General features: G+C 41.4%; 1 protein-coding gene across 1 annotated transcript in view; it reads left to right on the plus strand.

Moving 5' to 3' along the window:
• LOC137436708 (ephrin type-A receptor 5-like) overlaps nt 1-16,914 on the plus strand; it is a 386,742-nt gene extending 369,828 nt beyond the window's left edge. The window contains exons 16-17 of the mRNA XM_068130715.2: nt 12,373-12,528; nt 16,135-16,914. Coding sequence (XP_067986816.2) covers nt 12,373-12,528; nt 16,135-16,243 — 265 coding nt within the window. The 3' untranslated portion in view covers nt 16,244-16,914. The remainder of the gene's footprint in view (nt 1-12,372; nt 12,529-16,134) is intronic.
• The last annotated feature ends 3,827 nt before the right edge of the window (nt 16,915-20,741 follow it).

The raw sequence follows: 20,741 nt of genomic DNA on the forward strand, positions 1-20,741 counted from the left end.
TTTCACAAAGCCCGAAACAAGTGTGTGTCCACCCTCAGGAGAGCCAGGAAACAATATCTCTCCGTTCTCAAGACCGAACTCTCTTATCTGTCTCCCTCTTCCAAATCCTGGTGGCGTCTGGTCAAATCCGTTTCTGGTGTTTGTTCCCCCTCCATCCCCTCCCTTACCTCAAACGGCTACACAGCTGACTCCGCACGTGAAAAAGCTGAATGCCTCAACTCTGTGTTTGCCTCTAAATCTTGTGTCCCAAACCCATCCCTCTCTGTACCCACCATACCCAGTCGTACCCTGCTGCTCCTGGACTCCGTGTCCTTTCCTCCTGACAAGGTGGAAAAGTTTCTGTCAACCCTCGACTCTGATTCTGCAACTGGACCCGACGGCATCAGCCCACGGGTCCTAAAATCCTGCTCTGCTGCTCTATCTCACCCTCTCTCTGTTCTCTTCACCCTCTCTTTTGCTCAAGGTCAACTGCCATCTGCTTGGAAATCAGCCAACATCACTGCTTTGCACAAAAAAGGTGCAAAAACAGATCCTAGCAACTACAGACCAATCAGCCTTCTCCCAATTATCAGCAAAGTCATGGAATCCATCATTGCTTCGGATATGAAATCTTTCCTCTTCTCCAATGGCTTGATCTCTGATCATCAATTTGGTTTCAGACCAGGTCACTCTACTCTGGACATGCTGCTTCTGCTGTCTCAACAATGGATGGAGGTCCTCAATGCCAAACAGGAAATTAGAGCTGTCTCCCTCGACATATCACGTGCCTTCGACACGGTCTGGCACCCCGCTCTGCTCACCAAACTCTCCTCCTTTGGTATCCATAGAAATCTCCACGCATGGCTGGCGGACTTCCTCTCTAGTCGTCGTCAACGTGTGGCCCTGAATGGGTTTCTCTCATCTCCTCTTCCTGTTCAGGCTGGAGTTCCCCAAGGCAGTGTTCTGGGCCCCGTGCTTTTTCTGGTCTTCATCAATGATCTCTCTGACTCTCTCGAAAATCCTCTCTATCTCTTTGCTGATGACTCCACTCTCTGCCGCTCCATTCCTCTTCCCTCAGATCGGCAGTCTGCTGCCTCCTCTCTCTCTGAAGACGTGGACAAAATCACAGACTGGTCAAACAAGTGGAACATGTCTTTCAATCCTGACAAATCTCACACTCTTACTATGTCTCTCCGAAAAGATCGACTGGACAACCCTCCCATCTACTTTCTCAACAATCCTCTCCAAGAAGTTCTGTCGCTCAAGCTTTTGGGTCTCACTATCTGCCATGATCTTTCTTGGGAAAACCACATTTCCAAGCTGGCCTCCAAAGCCAGTCGCCGACTGGGCATCCTCCGTCGTGCGAAGTCCTTCCTCGGCACACCTGAGCTCCTCACCACATACAAGGCTTTCATCCGCAGCTCAATGGAATACTGTTCTCCCCTATGGGCCGGTGCGCCTGCCTCACACCTAGCTCGGCTTCACGCTGTTGAAACCAAAGCTTTCAGAATTATTGGAATCTCCCGCGAGGAAGCTATCTCTGAGGGCCTTTCACTCACTCACCGCAGGCAGGTAGGTAGTCTTTCTGTCTTCTACCGACTCCTCTCCGGCCTTGCACCCCCAGCTCTCTCTGTGCTCTGTCCCCCAAATATTCCTACAGGTCGCACAAGATCTGCCAGCAACCCTCTGATGGTTAAACTGCCGAAATCTCGGCTCTCTGCTCACCTTCACTCTTTCATTCCTCTTTTCTCCCGCCTCTGGAACAAACTCCCTCACTCCCTTCAATCCCACTCCTCCCTCCAGGTCTTTAAAACAGCTGTTCACCACCATCTCTTATCTTCCCCCATCCAAAACCTTGATCTTTTCTACCCCCGCTAATTCACCCCAGATCCACCTTGTTTGAAATTCCAACTTCTTTCCTGGAAGTCCTGGCAGTGTCCATATGTTTTATACCTCTCCCACCGCCCCCTTCCCATGCCCCCCCCCCCCCAAAGCCCTCGCCCTCTCTCAGATCTCTCGATGTCTCCATGTCTCTCGGTCCCTGCTCTCAAATGTTGTGTTTGTGTCCTTCCCCCTCTCTCCCCATCTTGTCTACCGCTCCCGATGTTATATGTTTTATGTGTCGGTTTGTCTCTCTGTGTGATTAATGTTCGCTCTTTCACGAGCCTCGATCTTGTATACAAAAATAAAAAATAAAAATAAAAAAAAATCTATATATATATATATATGTCAAGTACAAAACCACTTCCAGTTACAGTCGGACTCCGCTATATATATAGGTTTCTCTTTTCGCGGAAAAATGTCCTGCGAATTCACGGGTTTTTTTTCTATTCGCGGCCGTGTTATCGCGGTTGCAATCTCCTAGACTGGATTTGAATCGTGACCCACCTATAAACTAACATTCTGATGTTGCACATATAGGGGGAAAGCATTAATGTATCTGTGGTCCATCAGATGTATATTAATTCTGAGGGCCTGTGTGGCAGCACGGTTGGCCTTTGTAAATGTTGACCGATCACACAGTGCCTTTCACGACGATCAGGCAAGCTATCGCCTGCATTCTGAACAAATTATCATAAATTCCTGCCGCTGTCGGACATCAAGCCTGACCAGTCGGTTTCAAAAATACCTGGGCCAGAATCGTTCTGCCCGGTCGCTCCACTATGTGGGAATGATTTTCATACACACAGTAAAATAAAGGGTTAGATTTGCATGAAATGCAACGTGTCATCCCAAGAGAATACTCCTTCAGCCATACTTGCCTTCATGCGATTCTCCAAAGCAATCTGTTGTGTTGATACACTGCCTTCTCATACAATTGTTAACATGGCATCTTACAAGAATAAAATCAATGAATTGTGAAACATTGTATAAATAGAATGATCGGTTTTGTTGAATGGAGTGAAAATTGTTTTTATTCCCTCCGCCGACAAAGTCGCTGGAGGCATTATGTTTTCGGGTTGTCCGTCCGTCCGTCTGTACGTACGGGCTAAACCTCGATTTTCTCAGCAACCATATGTCCGATTGAGACGAAACTTTCAGGGTAGGAGTGACACCGATGAATAATGTTTTTATGATGTGTGTGACGTCAGAGGTCACGTGGTATGGCAGCCATCTTGGATAAAAAGCAAATAATTAAAAAATATTTCTCACAAACCGCTGAATGGAAAAATTTGAAACTTGGCACATTGTCAAGTACTCCCAATGGGGAACAAAATCATGATAATGATGACATCATAGGTAAATTGATATACCAACCAAAAATGTTTTAATCGAATTCCTTATTCTCAAAATCTGAAATTGCATGCATGTGATCTGTGACCCATTTGTACTGAAATATTAAATTTATGACATCATCGGTCACATGGTTTGGCAGCCATTTTGGATTGAGGGGAAATATTAAATAATTATATCTCTGAAACCGCTCACCCTATCAATGCGAAATTTTACAAATATCATCTAAGCACTGTTGCATATAGTTTGAAAATGATAATGTCATAGGTCACGTGGTTTGGCAGCCTTCTTCGATAGAAAAGCGAAACATATCCGATCAACACGAAACTTCACAAACATGAACCCCTACCCATACATATGCAGAGTGATGGCATCTACCCGTTGTGGGACTATGCGGATGCATATTGGTGACACAGTCACATTGTTCTAGTTTACTTGATTTTACTCGTATAATTCTTTGTCTTTGTGCATGAGGATAGGTCAATATGTAAAATACTCTTATTTTGTACATCAACATATTTTGAATGTCACATGCATTAAGTTACATGTCTTCTTTTCACCATAAATGGCATCAATCATCATCTCTGCACATTGTTTTATTGAACATTGTTTTGAATGTCAGCAGAAAGTCCATTTTTGTTGTGCACGCAACATTCCTGACTCATACTGTCATCATCCCTATCATTGACATACAGAATGTTAAACCTGGATTTGGATTTATGAGTTGCTATTCGTGAAGCCATATGCAAGAGAAGAAGAATGAAGCAGGTTCGATTCTTGACCCAACTATAAACTGTTGGATTGGTGATTCACAGGCAAGGCATGTCATTGATACTGCAGTCCCTATGATGGACAAAGAGCAGTTTAATATGTTATTGACGCACTGTGGCCAATTTCATAATCCCTGCCATAATGTGCAGGGACTAACTCCTAAGCGGATCCGGGTCGAATATCCTTTCGCAATAACAATCATAACCATCATCCTCATCGTTATTTAAGGCTCATAAGTATTCTCGAAAGTTCGTGAAATCAACTCTTGCTCCTCAGCAGGAGTAATAATCTTCTTGTCAGTTGTTTCCATAATGAGTCCACTTACTCACTGTTTTACATTGACAATTATTCTATTGTTTCATTTGCAATATGTCTTGAGCCAACCTTATGTAAACATCCATCAGCTATAGTCAAATCATTTTGGAAAGCCATGATTGTTTTGGAAATTTATTTTGAAAAATTGGATTTTGGATATTTTGGAAATTGATTGCTATAACCAAATGCCAACCAAAACTGCTGGACAACACTGACGAGGTAACCAGATAACAACAAACAACTAGAACAACACCCAGTAGAGGTGATTTTATAATCTGCTGCCATACTGATCAGTTTACGTTTTGTATCCTACCGGTAGGCCGGATCTAGATCTGGACCTTAACCAAAATCTAATTTGCTTATTCTTGTCACCTGTCCAACTCATCCACTAAATTTGGTCATAACTCCTCCACAACGTTTTGAAATATCAAAGTTTTTTCCCCATCTCTCAAATGTAAAGAAGCACTTGAAGAATGAAAAAAATATCATATTTGGATCCAGTTTCCAATCTCCAACAACTAATCCGCTTGTTCTAGTTACGTAACCAACTCATCCACCAAGTTTCGTCCGAATCCGCTCATAGCGTGGAATCTGTCCATAACGTCCATAATGGTGAAGAATCACTTAAAATTAAAAAAAAAAGTCGTATCCAGATTCGGATCTTCACCAAAATTGAATCAATTCTTCCTTATCACACACCCAATCTGTCCACCAAGTTTCGTCCGAATCCGTCAAACTTTTTGAAATGTCATTCTATGTATCGTTTTGACCCAATCACTATGGTGAAGAATCTCTTTAACAATCCTAGTATCTGGATCTGGATCCTGAACGATTGTTTGAAAACTATGAACAACATTTGTGTGACAAACAGACAGACGGACAGACAAACAGACAAAGAGACAAACAGAGAGACAGACGATACAGACCAACATACTTGGCAAAATTATTTCGCAAAGTCACTAACAGACAGATAGACAGGGGTGAAAACATAACCTCTGTCCACCTTCGGTGTTGGGGGTAACAACAACAACTATAATATATATATTTTTTCATTGCCACTTGGGCATTTAATACTTTTCGGTCTTGATAATTTAATCAGCGATTGAGGGAATACATAATCATGTAATGGATTTGTTAATGAGGTTCCGCTGCTGCGGTTGAATTTTTTTTACCTTCCATCCCCAGATCCTACAAACCATTAATAAGCTTTTTGGCTCCATCTTTGAGAAGGCGAGATGAATAACGGCATAGCCAATTCAAAAGGCTCTAAAATGACATCCTTATTGGCTGTGTAATGGGCAGGGCATGCCACTGTGCAAGGTTACTCCTGTGGAAGGAAGGAAGGAATAATAAGTCTGAAGAATTGAATGAATTGCTTAGACATTGGATTAATTTATCTTTGAAGCATCAAAATTATTCTTCAAAACCACCAGTGTGAGTGCATCAAAGGGCTGTTGGAACTTGCACATCAACATGGAGCCTCATGGATGGCTAAGGCTAGGGGAAGGTATGTTTACTTTTTACTTTACCAGCGCTTTATTAGCCCGTCCTCTGCGCAGGAAACGTGGTTTTGTAATCACTTCCGTCTGTGTGTGTGTCCGTCCGGGCCGTAACTTTTTACCATTTCAGTATTGCCATCAAATTTTCACCAAAGCTTTATTGTGATAATTCGGATAAGGCAAACAAATAAATTTGTCAAAAGGTCCAAGGTCAGCAACACATAAAATCATACATTTTCATCCAATTGACCTGAAATTTAAATTTACCATTTGAGTTTTGTCATCAAATTTTCAACAAAGCTTTATTATGAGAATATGGAGCAGAAAAATAAATAAGATGGTCAAAAGGTCGAAAGCCAGTGTCACATAATATCGTCACTTTTCATCCGATTGCCCTGAAATTTAAAGAATTTGCATATTGGTTGACTGAATTGGTTCACCAATCAAAAGCTAGAAGCTGATTGTTTTTGTTTTTTTGATCAAAACGTCAAAGGTCAGGTTGCATAAAATCACCAATTTCACCCGAATAAACTTAAATTTAAAGAATTTGCATATTGGGTCACATAATTGGTCACCAATCTAAAGCTAGACGCTGATTATTTTTTTAGATCAATAGGTCAAAGGTCAAGGTTGCATAAAATCGTCAATTTTCATCCAATTGACCTGAAATTAAAAAAATTTGCATATTAGGTCACATAATTGGTCACCAATCTAAAGCTAGAAGCTGATTATTTTTTTTAGATCAAAAGGTCAAGGTTGCATAAAATCGTCAATTTTCATCCAATTGACATGAAATTTTAAGATTTTGCATATTGGGTCACATAATTGGTCACCAATCTAAAGCTAGAAGCTGATTTTTTTTAGATCAATAGGTCAAAGGTCAAGGTTGCATAAAATCGTCATTTTTCATCCAATTGGCCTGAAATTTTAAGAATTTGCATATTGGGTCACATAATTGGTCACCAATCTAATAGTGTAGCAGCATAGCAAACCTGTTGTGCATTTTGTGATACAAGCACCAAATTTGGCACAAATGTACATTAATATGTTGCGAACATTTTCAGATATTGGGCCACTTGAAATTCCGTAATTTTTTTTTTTCAAACTTTTTCAAATTTCGTAATTTCAAATTTTTCGGGTGACACCGTCACAATTTCGGTCTTCGAGGCCGGCCGATATAGTGGGGCGGCTTAGCCCAAATATTCAAAAGAATTGTGCATTTTGTGATACAAGCACCAAATTTGGCACAAATGTACATTAATATGTTGCGAACATTGTGTGGTCAGCAATGAAGACGAGAGTCTGAATTACATGTATGCAAAAGACCTTGTGAACCAGTGAAGCAAATACACGGGTAAGCATGAATTAAATCTAGGGCATGATATAATTTCCATGATGTTTACCTCTACACTCAATGGTGGAAGGAGGTAATGTTTTGATCCCAGCTTGTCTGTATGTCTGTTTGTCTGTTAGTCCACAAAATTCCAGACAAAGCTTGTAGTAGTGGTAGTTGTAGTGGTAGTGGTGATAACAGAAATTGTTATATAGAACTGAACTTATATTATTATTATATGCAGAAAATAACTTCATTTCTATATGCCCTGCAGTGGACAGGTTAATTGGTTTATGCACTGAAGGGGTCACCCTGGTGTGCACTGCTGTGTTCTGCCTCACTGAGTTGTTCAGGTATGATGTACTCAGCACAAGCTTCCGGTCGGCCCGGAGGTGGGGGTGCGGGGCCTGTCACGGAACGTCAAAACAAACGGCCTGCCGGGGCCGCCCAAAAGTCGGGCGTGAGGGGCGCGTCCACTAATGGAACGCCTCTCGCTTCCCAGATCGAGGGCCACGTGGTCAGGAGAACCTCGTCCCTTCCGGTCACACTTTGCCTATCGGCCGGCCTCGAAGACCGAAATTGTGACGGTGTCACCCGAAAAATTTGAAATTACGAAATTAGAAAAAAATTGAAAAAAAAAATTACGGAATTTCAAGTGGCCCAATATCTGAAAATGTTCGCAACATATTAATGTACATTTGTGCCAAATTTGGTGCTTGTTTCACAAAATGCACAATTCTTTTGAATATTTGGGCTAAGCCGCCCCACTATAAAGCGAAAAGCTGATTTTATTTTTTTAGATCTAAAGCCCAAAGGTCAAGGTTGCATAAAATCTTCAATTTTAATTTTTTTTGTTTTTTTTTTGTTACTGTTTTCGTTATTTTGAGCATTGGAAAAAGAACAAGACGTCTGAATACAAACGGACGCGGACAGGCTTTGCATATCCAGATGCCTTCTAGTTTTGTCTTTTCTTTGCTGAATCGTCCTTTATTCCATGTATTGAGATATTTAACAGCCTAACCTCGAGCGACCCTTAAATTCACCATATCAGAAGTTTAAAGGAGGGATTGCTCAGTGCATGTTTAATACGACGCATGTTTTTGCTTTTTTCTAAAAGAGCGAGGCTTATGGTAGAGCAAGTTTAAACTGAATTGTGTGCCAACAATTCGGCACAACCAGCAAGGGAATGAGAAGCCAGGAAAAGAAGAGAGAGTGAGAAAGAAGGGGAGGAAACATTGAAACCAGTAAGTGGTTTGGGTTTAGGAAAGGTTAATGGGGGGAATAAAAATCATGGGTCCAGATGAGGGATGCAAGGAGATGGTGCTTCACTGCCTGCCTGAAGCCCTGGAGGGAATAGTGGGAAAAAATGGAACATGGAAGGCTATTCCATATGTGGGAGAAGCGGGGATCAAAGAAGTTGAGGTGTGCACTCATTCTGGATTTTGAAAGTTTAACGAGGAGGCAGTTACTGGAAAGAACACATGTATCCTGGAGTAGATAGGGAGGGCCATTGGATTGAGAGAGCAGAGGGAGCAATATCGGCGAAAAGAACAGTAACCGCCAAACTACATTAACCGCCAAACAGTAACAGTAAACAGTAACAGAACAGTAACCGCCAAACCACATTTCCAAGCTGGCCTCCAAAGCCAGTCGCCGACTGGGCATCCTCCGTCGTGCGAAGTCCTTCCTTGGCACACCTGAGCTCCTCACCACATACAAGGCTTTCATCCGCAGCTCAATGGAATACTGCTCTCCCCTCTGGGCTGGTGCTCCTGCCTCACACCTTGCTCGTCTTCACGCTGTTGAAACCAAAGCGTTCAGAATCATTGGAATCTCCTGTGATGAAGCTGATTCTGAAGGCCTTTCTCTCTCTCACCGCAGGCAGGTTGGTGGTCTTTCGGTCTTCTACGGTCTCCTTTCTCGACATGTATCGACCAATTTTGTTCAAACTTGGCACAAAGACTATACATGAGAATATACATATGCAGAAGAATTTGGTTTTTGTATCCGATCAAATATGGCCGACTGACGGCCTTTAACTCCGTACAGCAAAATTACTATAACCACAGGGGGTTATGACATATTATGTCTTTTTCTTCTTGTTTACTAGCACAATGCATGCTCCAAAGGGTTCATGTTGACCAAAACAATCATCCCACAATTACCGGCCATTAGCAAAATGCCTCTCCAGATGTGATTCAATGGAGAACATTCTTTCTAATAGGTCAGCAAAAATATGCCATCACGTATGCCTTCAGGAAAAGGAAGGCAACAGGGCCTGAAATGGAAATGCCAGGAATGTTTCAACTTAGCAAAGCTAACATGAACAGTTAAATATCATATTTTGTGTCACACATAATGATAGGACAGGTGGTCAATGACGGATGTTAATTACTTTGTTAAGACGAGGCCTAACTGAAGCTCTCTTGATTTAAGTATATTAATAATAACTTGTCATCACCCAAAGGACCTTCCAAGCAATTTCCAACTGAAACACACAATTCATAGCATTTAAATGCATGAATATGGCTGTGTCCTGCATGAAAATGACATGCCACATAGTTCCGAACAATCGAGGTGGGTCGTCAGTCATTGCGATAGAGCAATGCTCTTTTGGTGAGGCAACTCTGTGGATAATAAGTATTCTGATCGGGCCACCGGGACGTTTAATCTCCATCCAAATCCGAAAATATGATTTGAACCATTTCCTATGAAGAAAAGTCGAAACCGAACTGATGGGACACAGGTGTCGGTATTTTGGGGGCAGAAAATTCCCTTTGTGTTCTTTTGTACACCAACATCATCAGCCGATTCCCTTGATAAAAGCGGAATCGCTGATCTATCAATTGTGACCATTTATAATATAGTTTTTGGAACAAACATGAAGTGTTAATACCACAGACTTCAACAATTATTCGAAATCTTCATATTTCTTATCATTCTGACTGGTTCCCTTCTCCTGGCTGTTTTTTTTCTTTCCCCATACTCTTGTTCTGTTGCTTTCAGGGTCAATAAACTATTTTGGTCCAACAATACCAATGTTTGTTTTTTTGTTTGTTTGTTTGTTTTTTGTGTATACAAGATCGAGGCTCGTGTAAGAGCTAAAAAGAGGTTTTCCCTAATTTAGCACGCGATATCTCGACTCCGGGGTGTGTCATGTGATGAAAACATGGTTATATATATATATTGTTAACTAGAACGGCACTCAGTAGAGAGCATACCTCTGCCAGGTGAGCAGTTTACGTTTTGTATCCCAGAGTAGACCATAAAATCACAATACAGAATCACATTTAATCAAAATCATCCGTCAACAACACTTTGAGATATCCTGCTATGTATCATTTTTGGCCCTATCTCCCAATGTTGAAGAATCACTTTAAAAATTCTACTAGCCGGATCCGGATCCGGATCTTCACCAAAATTGAATCGAATCTTCCTTGTCACACACACAACCTGTCCACCACGTTTCGTCCAAATCCATCCATAACTTTTTGAGATATCCTGCTGTGTATCATGTTTGGCCCGATCTCCCAATGATGAAGAATCACTTTAAAAATTCTACTAGCCGGATCCGGATCCGGATCTTCACCGAAATTGAATCGAATCTTCCTTGTCACACACACAACGTGTCCACCACGTTTCGTCCAAATCCATCCATAACTTTTTGAGATATCCTGCTGTGTATCATGTTTGGCCCGATCTCCCAATGATGAAGAATCACTTTAAAAATTCTACTAGCCGGATCCGGATCCGGATCTTCACCAAAATTGAATGGATTCTTCCTTGTCACACACACAACGTGTCCACCACGTTTCGTCCAAATCCATCCATAACTTTTTGAGATATCCTACTGTGTATCGTTTTTGGCCCTATCTATCTCCCAATGGTGAGGAATCACTAAAAAAATTCTACCAGCCGGATCCGATTCCGGATCTTCACCAAAATTGAATCGAATCTTCCTTGTCACACACACAATCTGTCGACCACGTTTCGTCCAAATCCATCCATAACTTTTTGAGATATCCTGCTGTGTATCATTTTTGGCCCGATCTCCCAATGTTGAAGAATCACTTTAAAAATTCTACTAGCCGGATCCGGATCCGGATCTTCACCAAAATTGAATCGAATCTTCCTTGTCACACACACAACGTGTCCACAACGTTTCGTCCAAATCCATCCATAACTTTTTGAGATATCCTGCTGTGTATCATTTTTGGCCCGATCTCCCAATGTTTAATCACTTTTAAAATTATACTAGCCGGATCCCGATCTTCACCAAAATTGAATCGAATCTTCCTTGTCCCACACACAACGTGTCCACCACGTTTCGTCCAAATCCATCCATAACTTTTTGAGATATCCTACTGTGTATCGTTTTTGGCCCTATCTATCTCCCAACGGTGAAGAATCACTAAAAAAAATTCTACCAGCCGGATCCGATTCCGGATCTTCACCAAAATCTAATAATTTCGTCCTTGTCACATACGCTACATCTCGGCCAAATTTCGTCCGAATCGGTCCTCAACCTTTTCAGATATCTTGCTCACAAACAGACAGACAAACGGACAGACATGGGTGAAAACATAACCCCCATCCACCTTTGGTGGGGGAGGTAAAGATAACAGGGTTTCAGGTTGTATTACTAGGGGGTATATTATGAATATAAAGAGGTATTTTACATTGTATAGGAATTTAGCAAGGCCTCATCTAGAATATCATGTTTTGTTTTGGTCACCACATCTGAGGAAGGACATAACAGCCATAGAGAGAGTACAGCATACAGCAACTACATTGATTCCGGGCCAAGCTAGACTACCCTAGGATGAGCAGGTGAAGGAGACGATTTCAAACATCAGAATGGTGAATACGAGGAGATTTGATGTTTCAGATAATGAGGGGTTTTTAAGCGGAATAGACAGTGATAGGATCAGAGAGTAGTTAATACATGGAATGGTCCCCCAAGTAAGGTAGTGGCAGTGGAAAGCAGAGATAATTTTATAAAGGCATTAGACAGGTACCTAGATCTGTGGGGATTGAGGGGTACAGGGATATTGGCAGGACTTGGAAGTAAGTTGTGTGTGCATGAGTGATTGTTTTGGGCTGGTGATGGGCTGAATGGCCTACTTACGCACCAAAGGTGTGTGTGTGTGTGTTTCATTGGATGTCCTGCTTGCTTGCTTTGCAGCGATTTTGATACAAAAGCTTGAATGTTTCCTGAGGTAAAATGTGCTTCTGCTTCAGGGCATCGGACCCTCTACTTGGTCAACCAGCAGTGAGTTTTCTTGCTGTTCGTACAGTTGCCGAATGGCTGGATGCCATCCATATGGCACGTTATCGTGAAAACTTCATGACAACTGGTTACACAACATTGGAGGCTGTTCGCCACATGTCGCTTGGGTAAGCAAACCTAAGCCTCAGCTGTGCTCACTGAAAGACCTAACATCCCCATTTTTTTGTTAATTCATATATACACACACACACACACACGTATATATATATATATATTGTTACGTGCTCCTCCCCAAACCCCGGTCACAGTGTACCTCCGAGCCTTGAGAGGAGTCACGCAGAAAGATGTGTTATTCTGTATGTCAAAGATCAATGGTGAAACCACACCAATTGTTACTAACAAACAAGTATTGTATTAAGATCACACAAGAATAACAGTACAACAACAATAGTAATCAATTGTACAACCAATATATATTTCCTATGATGGTACCATCAGGTTCGTACAATATAACTCACTGTGCTCCAACTGAGCGAAAAGAAGAAGATTCCCAATGTCTCTAATCCTGGCTTCAAGCCAAAGTCGATCCGCTCCAGCGATCGTCAGAACAATGTCCAATCGAGACCAGAATCCCGTTGGGTTGGCAATTACAGTCCTGCTGCCAAAGCTGCGGAAAGGCGACCTCAAGGCGACTGGGAAATCACACCCTCAGGTATGGACGTTCCACGGCTCACAGTCGGCGAACCGTAAATTAACCTTCAAAAGCCACGTTGCACACACACACCAGATTAACGTCTGAATGCAGTGGAAATGGTTGAAGCGAGATGAAACCTTGAGCGATACGCAAGTCCTGCGCGAGTCAAAATGGCCGACAGCCTGGTCTTGTGGCGTAACGGCACGATGATTCTCTTCAGACTCCACCGCAAAATCTGACACGCAGGTTGATCTGTCACAGCAATAACAACTCTGTCGCAGGAATCCCTTTCCTGGGAAACCCAAAGTTCACTCGTGACTCTCGTTCGTCAACATTCACTCAGACCTCAAAGCAACTCGGCTTTCTTCTCCGACTCACTCGCTCCGCCTTTCTTTTTCTCTTCTTCCTCCTCCTCGTCGTTCGGTTCCGGTTTCATTTAAAACATTAATTTTTACCTTTTGAAAATAGTAATATCTATTTCCCTTAAACGACAACAATAATAGTACATGGAATCAAAAATGTTTACAGTGGATGAAAACCACAACAGCGGAAGTGACAAATCCGTAACAATATATATATATAAAACAGAGGTGGCTGTCCGTCTGTCCATTCGCGGTTACGCTGATTGGCTGGTGTGAGGCCAAGTGCAATGTGATTGGCTCTGGAAAAGATTGAATAATGTGTTATATGAACCATCCCGACTGCCAACCTAACGACATCTAACACCATCCCTACCGTGAAGAATGGTGGTGGCAGCATCATGCTATGGGGATGCTTTTCAGCGGCAGGTACTAGGAGACTTGCAAGGATAGAGCGAACAATGAATGGAGCCAAATACAGGTAAATCATTCAGGAGAACCTGCTTCAGAGTGCAAAAGACCTAATACTGGGGCAAAGATTTATGTTCAAACAGGACAATGACCCCAAACATACGGCCAAAGCAACACTGGAATGGTTTAAGAACAAGAGCATGAAAGTCCTTGAGTGGCCCAGCCAAAGCTCAGACTTTAATCGCATTGAGAATCTGTGGAATGACTTGAGGATTGCGCTTCACCGACGCTTCCCATCCAACTTGACAGAGCTTGAGCAAATCTGCAAGGAAAAATGGGAGAAACTCCCCAAATCCAGATGTGCAAAGCTGATACAGACATAACCAAGAAGACTCGAAGCTGTAATTACTGCCAAATGTGCTTCTACGAAGTATTGACTCAGGAGGCTGAATTATGTTGGTTATTCAGCCCATCACCACTTATGTAAATTATATATTGCTGTATTTCATTCTCAATAGATTTGTTAAAATTTCTAAAAAACATATTTTCGCTTTGTGTTTTGTGCAGATCGGTGCCAAAAATTTTAAGTTAAATCCATTTAAATTCAGGCTGTAACACAGCAGAATGTGCAAAAATCAAGGGGTGTGAATACTTTCTGAAGGCACTGTATGTGAAGGACAATGGCAAAAAGGGTTACTTCATTGTCTTTTTATCATATCCTTATGCTTCAAAGTGTTAATGGCAATGTCTCTTTAGCACAGTCCTCTATTAATCGCTGTTTTTGTTTGTTTATTTTTTCAAAAGCTATTGCCACTTCATAAAATTGCCTCTTCCTTCACTTTAAGGATAAATATAATATTCATGACCCGAGGATCCCAATTTGATGCCATAGTTTTCTGTGTTATGTTCTATAAATTATTAATGAAATTGGTTCATACTAACAACAGGGCCAATTTTCTATCTCTTCCACGAGCCACGACTAGAAAACCCAACCAAAAATCTCTTCGCAAATGCAGGCATTTTAGAACCACCCCAACACAAAGGCCACTAACAATCCCATACGGTTTATGTGATGCTTTTGTACAGTCATCTGAGGCTCAAAGGATAGGCAGGATAGCCGAGAGGTATGCACATACCTCTGAGTTGTCTAACCTGGGTTCAAATCCACACCGACCTAGAAACTGTCATCCTGGTGTTTCGTAGGCAGGGTGATTCATCAATGTATGATCCATCTGCTGGATGGACGTTAAACAGGGCGTTCCATCTGAGGCTATTGCTTGGTGGATGATAGATCCAACAATATCCTTCACGAAGAGGTGAACTATCGCAGTCGCTCTAAATATCCAAATTCCTGCCCTGACCACCACGGGAAAGGCAACGGCAAACCACCCAGTATAATCCTTGCCATGAAGCTGCTTTCGGACAGAACATGGGAAAGAAAAAGGCCCGTAGAGTGGAATGGCCCGCTCTCATCCGCTCTCACTCAGGTCATGATAGTAGAGAGAGGAGATCGGTTTAAATTGGAACTAGATAGGTACCTAGATCCGTAGGAGATACCAGCTTGGAGATGAGACATTTTGAGTCATCAGTGTACCTCCACATGAATTGCAAAGACATCATTTTTAGACAATGGATAAATCATCACAGTATAAGATTGCATCCTGGATTCTGAACATTATAAAGCAGGTGCAGAGATGGCAGTGCCAATCATGCCAATCCTTCGATATTGTTTTCACATGGTGCTTACATCACATGAAATAATCAGCAGCCTGGAATTGCTGAAACTACATAATTGTGTTATTACTCCACGCACTTTGTTGTTGTTGTTGTTGTTGTTGTTGTTGTTGTTGTTGTTGTACTGAGCTCAATTAAAATAAGTCATAGTGCAATACAGCCAACACTACTACTACTACTACTACTACTACTACTACTACTAGTACCACTACCACTACCACATATTTAATGGCCCCAATTATCCCCACCTTCTGTTGTTGACCTAGATTCAAACATAGGCTAGACAGCTCAGAAGCGAGTGTGCATACCTCTCGGCTATCCTGCCAGCACTCCACAGCACAATAATATATGTGATATGTTGTATAACAGAAGAAGGATTGTGTAAGAGGGACCCAGCAGATCCTTAAAATAATCACGTCCATTACACACCATGGCCTGATGGCAAGAAATCCCACAATTTCAAATGAGCGTGCACCTCCTTGTTGTGTATGCTCTATAAATGCAATGCACAAGTCCTTCGTCCCAGCTGGCCTGTAATCCATTTTGTGATTCAAATGCCTCTTGTTTTTCCACAGGGACATCCAAAGGATTGGGATCTCACTGGTCGGCCATCAGAAGAAGATTTTGAACAGCATCCAGGTTATGAGAGCACAGTCCCTACCAGCACAGAGCACCGGTGTGTAGATGTTCGCCATGATGTGACAAATGCTTCTTGATGGAAAACATGGCGACCATACCCTGAGCGGTGTACGATCGGGTAAAGTGTCCGGGTCTCATTTATACAGTGGTTAATAGATCAGAGGGATGTAAAACCGGAAGGGTTAGATGAAAACAAATGCTCAACCCTTCCACAAATTTATTTACACTCTGCAAATGACGTTTGTGTAATTTATGGGTTTTTTGTATATTAATGCACCTTTGTAAAATAGCCAAGTAGAGAATGTAAATATATACTGCCTTTCTCTGTACCATTTGAAAATATGGATGTTAAATACTACCTTTTGTTGTTTTTTTTTCATCAACTTAAAACTGGAACTTCAAAAATAAGAAAATGTTTGTGTTGTTATCCCATTTTATCCCATGATAAAAATGACTCTCTTTTTCTCTTTCTCTTTCATTCTCTTTCTTTCTCTCAAACTCTCCCTCAAACTCTCCCTCAAACTCTCTCTCAAACTCTCTCTCAACCCCTCAAACTCTCTCTCAAACTCTCTCTCAACCCCTCAACGTCTCTCTCAACCCCTCAACCTCTCTCTCAACCCCTCAAACTCTCTCTCAACCCCTCAACCTCTCTCTCAAACTCTCTCTCAAACTCTCTCTCAACCCCTCAACGTCTCTCTCAACCCCTCAACCTCTCTCTCAACCCCTCAAACTCTCTCTCAACCCCTCAAACTCTCTCTCAACCCCTCAAACTCTCTCTCAACCCCTCAACCTCTCTCTCAAACTCTCCCTCAAACTCTCTCTCAACCCCTCAACGTCTCTCTCAACCCCTCAACCTCTCTCTCAACCCCTCAAACTCTCTCTCAAACTCTCTCTCAACCCCTCAACGTCTCTCTCAACCCCTCAACCTCTCTCTCAACCCCTCAAACTCTCTCTCAAACTCTCTCTCAACCCTCAAACTCTCTCAAACTCTCTCCCACACTCTCTCTCAATAACCCTCTCAATCTCCCCCCCCCCCCCCCTCTCTCTATATTTCTCCCTCACCTTCTGCTCCTTCCTCTCCTCTTCTCTCCCTATTTTTCTTCCTCTGTTTCTTTGTCTGTCTGTATGTTTTGTGTATGATTTGTCTCGGTTCTCCATTTTACCTTCATGTTCCCTTTCAATGTGAGATTCACTCATTGTGTTTTATGCATTAACTTGCCCCATATATATGTAGAGCTTTTGTAGTTAAGAAAAATGCTGTAAATGTCCAATTATGATTGCTTTATTTATTTATTTTTTTGCAAAAGGCTAACATTTACCGTTATTCATTATTCCCATTAGTGTGTTTTCCCTTGTTTTATGAATATCTTTGATTTGTTTAACCAAACAAAGGACCGTGGTGCGTTTTTCACTTGATATTTGATAACTTTGACTTTCTGTTTGACTTTATGCTATATCATTGCTTCCTGTTACCATTATGACAATGTGAGGGGTTTGTTTTTGTTTTTTTGAAAAATATTTTTGTATAGAATAAACACAAAAACATCCTGTGCACATGTAGACTTACTGTGCAAGATTGGAAAATGACGTCGCTCTCACTTCATTGCAGTCGTTGATTATTTCCACCATTACGGGCTTGCGACAACAGGTAAACTGAGTTCACCAACAAGCAAAACCTTGCAGCAGCACTTGGACATGATTGTGATCATTTTTCTTATCCCTGCTGAGAAAATCCAACTCTTTAATCTACTTCACGGTCTAGGCCTCTTGGAGGAGCTGTCAGGCAAATCACGCACACACATTTACAGACAGAAACCATGGACAACACAGGACTTGACTTTTTAAACATCAGACAGAAGCAGCAGCTGACCTTGGGGGAAGAGATGTAACTTTACTGAAAACTCTGGATGCCTGTGATGCATCTTGTGATGTCACTTCTTTCTGCAATCAATAACGAGAAATCTACTTCCCCCTCTCCCCCCCCCCCCCCTTTCCCCCGCCCCTCCTACTCTTCACCAGTGCCGTGTATATTGAGAGTCTGGCCATCTAAAATACTGGCGCCATGTTGCATACCAAACTTCGTGCGCTGGCACTGCGAGATGTATGTCAGCTGTGGCAATCCTGTAGTTCTGTGACGAGGGAATCGATGTTATTACTGTTTGGTCGCAGATTTAATGAGGAACAACTAATTCAAGTTAAAGTGACGTGTTGTTTGTTATTGGAATAATAAAATCTGCAAGCGGCGTCATTTATTCACACGAATTGTTTGCCTGTCGCGGCACACGATTTATTGGCAGCTGCTTACAGCATACTGATACATTTTATTTCTCTTGGCATGAAATTGTAATTTGATAAAATGGAGCTTGTATACTAGTTTTCATCTATTATCTAGAAACGTAACATACAATATTCCCATAATGCTACGAAAGTACAATGTCTATTATTTTATTCATTAGCTTGGGTTCACAAATGTTGTTATAACTTGACTCGCACCATAATCAGCAATAAAAAAAGTAAACAGACTCAGAGGTACATTGTTTATTTGTTATTCTTGAAGAAATCTGCCATTAAACATTATAACCTTGGTGATATATTTAGATAAAATAGATATATATATCAAATGTGTACGTGTATATACATATATCCTATTTCAATTTCTTGACAAGCACTCGCATTGCCATACTTTTGCTGCCATGCTCTCCGGTCGTAACTTTACGTTGCGTTTTACGGCTGTGTGCTTGGGCTCCATATCAACCTACACCCACAACGTTGTGCAGAGTCCTATCTATTGAAACAATCCAAATTAACTGCTTTTTTTGGCAATATAATATTTGGAAACAGTATTATTTTCCCCCCAAAAATGTTACGTTTTCAAAGAACACTTTACTCAGGAAACTGACACAAACAGTGACAAATATTGCGTCATAAACAAGTATTTCCTGATATATAAGCATATATAAACAGTGCATGTTACAGGGTATATGTACAGACTTGCCATTTAATATGGAATATTTTTTTTGTGGTGGTGAACTTATTTTTCAAGATGTCTTAAAACCAAAAGTTCATTGGAATTATGTTGAAATTATTCTAGATTTTGTTAATGTTACCTTTAAAAGAAACAAAAACCACATTTGACATTTCGAAATAAATAAATTGATCCTTGAAAATGATGTAAACTGATATCGAACTCAATTCATGGACAGTACTGTGTTAAACTTCTGTACGTTTTCCAGAAGTATGTCTTTATTTTGCACATTAGCCAAATTTTTAGCTGCGTCGCAGATGCTGCTCATAGAGTGCCCTCTGCTGTTGTTCTTGTTCTTCTTCTTCTTGTTCTTCTTCTTCTTGTTCTTGTTGTTCTTGCAGAGAAGACAAAACCTCAAAGCTCCACCCATTCTGGGAACCATAGCTCCACCCATTGTGGGAGAGGCTTCATATAAACAAATATCCACCATTTTATTAACTCGCATAGCTTTGAGGCCTGTTTTGTAGGCCCGTGGTGTCTTGCTCTCTCACACAGTTTTCTTTCAAATCAAATTCGATATATCATTTCATTTTTCACAGTCGCTAACATAGTTTTAGACTCGGTTGAAAAAAAACGGGAAGAAAATCCGATGAAAGTTGCCCTTTATAGAACGAAATGAATTCTCAAAGGCCTGTAACTTCAAGTCCATTGAGATATATTTTTTTTAAATCGCGGCATGCTCAGTCATACACCGCCCAAAATAAGAGACGGGAAAATGCCAAGATATATATATTTTGTTTAAATCGCGGCATGGTCAGTCATACACCGCCCGAAATAACAGACGGGAAAATGCCGAGATATATTAAAAATTCGTCCATTTGATGACAATCGTCACGATGAAATATTTAAATTATACGTCGTCACAATAATGTGGAGAGAGGAGCATAGCTTCGTTCACGTGTCGCCACATACGGGAAATTGCCGAGATATATTTTTTTTAAATCGCGGCATGGTCAGTCATACACCGCCTGAAATAACAGACGGGAAAATGCCGAGATATATTTAAAATTCGTCGCCACACACGGGAAATTGCCGAGATATATTTTCACTTTGCACAAAAATAACATCAAGTAATCGAATCAATAGGAATGTCCTGTGCCTATAACAGCGACGTTATAGGCACAGCTGCATCTAGGCATTGTGTAACATCGACGTGGCTTTTGTTTTAATTTAAAACTTTTTGTACTTGTTTTTTAACAAAAAAAAAGTTAAATTACGACGGATTACAGACAGTAATATTACAGTTCAATACTTCGTGTAACCCCCACGAGCATTCAGGAGAGCACGTACACGTTGAGGCATGCTGTTCATGAGATTTGCCAAGGTTTGGACAGGAATCGCTTGCCATGCAGTGACAATAGCCTGCTGCAATTCACGCACAGATGGCGGCTGCTGGTCCAAGTGGACGATTTGACTCGTTAATTCTGCCCACAAGTTCTCTATCGGATTCATATCCGGGGACATGGCAGGCCACTCCATATGCTCTACACCACGGTCAGCAAGAAAGTGTTGGATCAT

Source organism: Myxine glutinosa, chromosome 11 (assembly GCF_964187855.1).
Source record: "Myxine glutinosa chromosome 11, kmMyxGlut1.1, whole genome shotgun sequence".
Lineage (NCBI taxonomy): Eukaryota > Metazoa > Chordata > Myxini > Myxiniformes > Myxinidae > Myxine > Myxine glutinosa.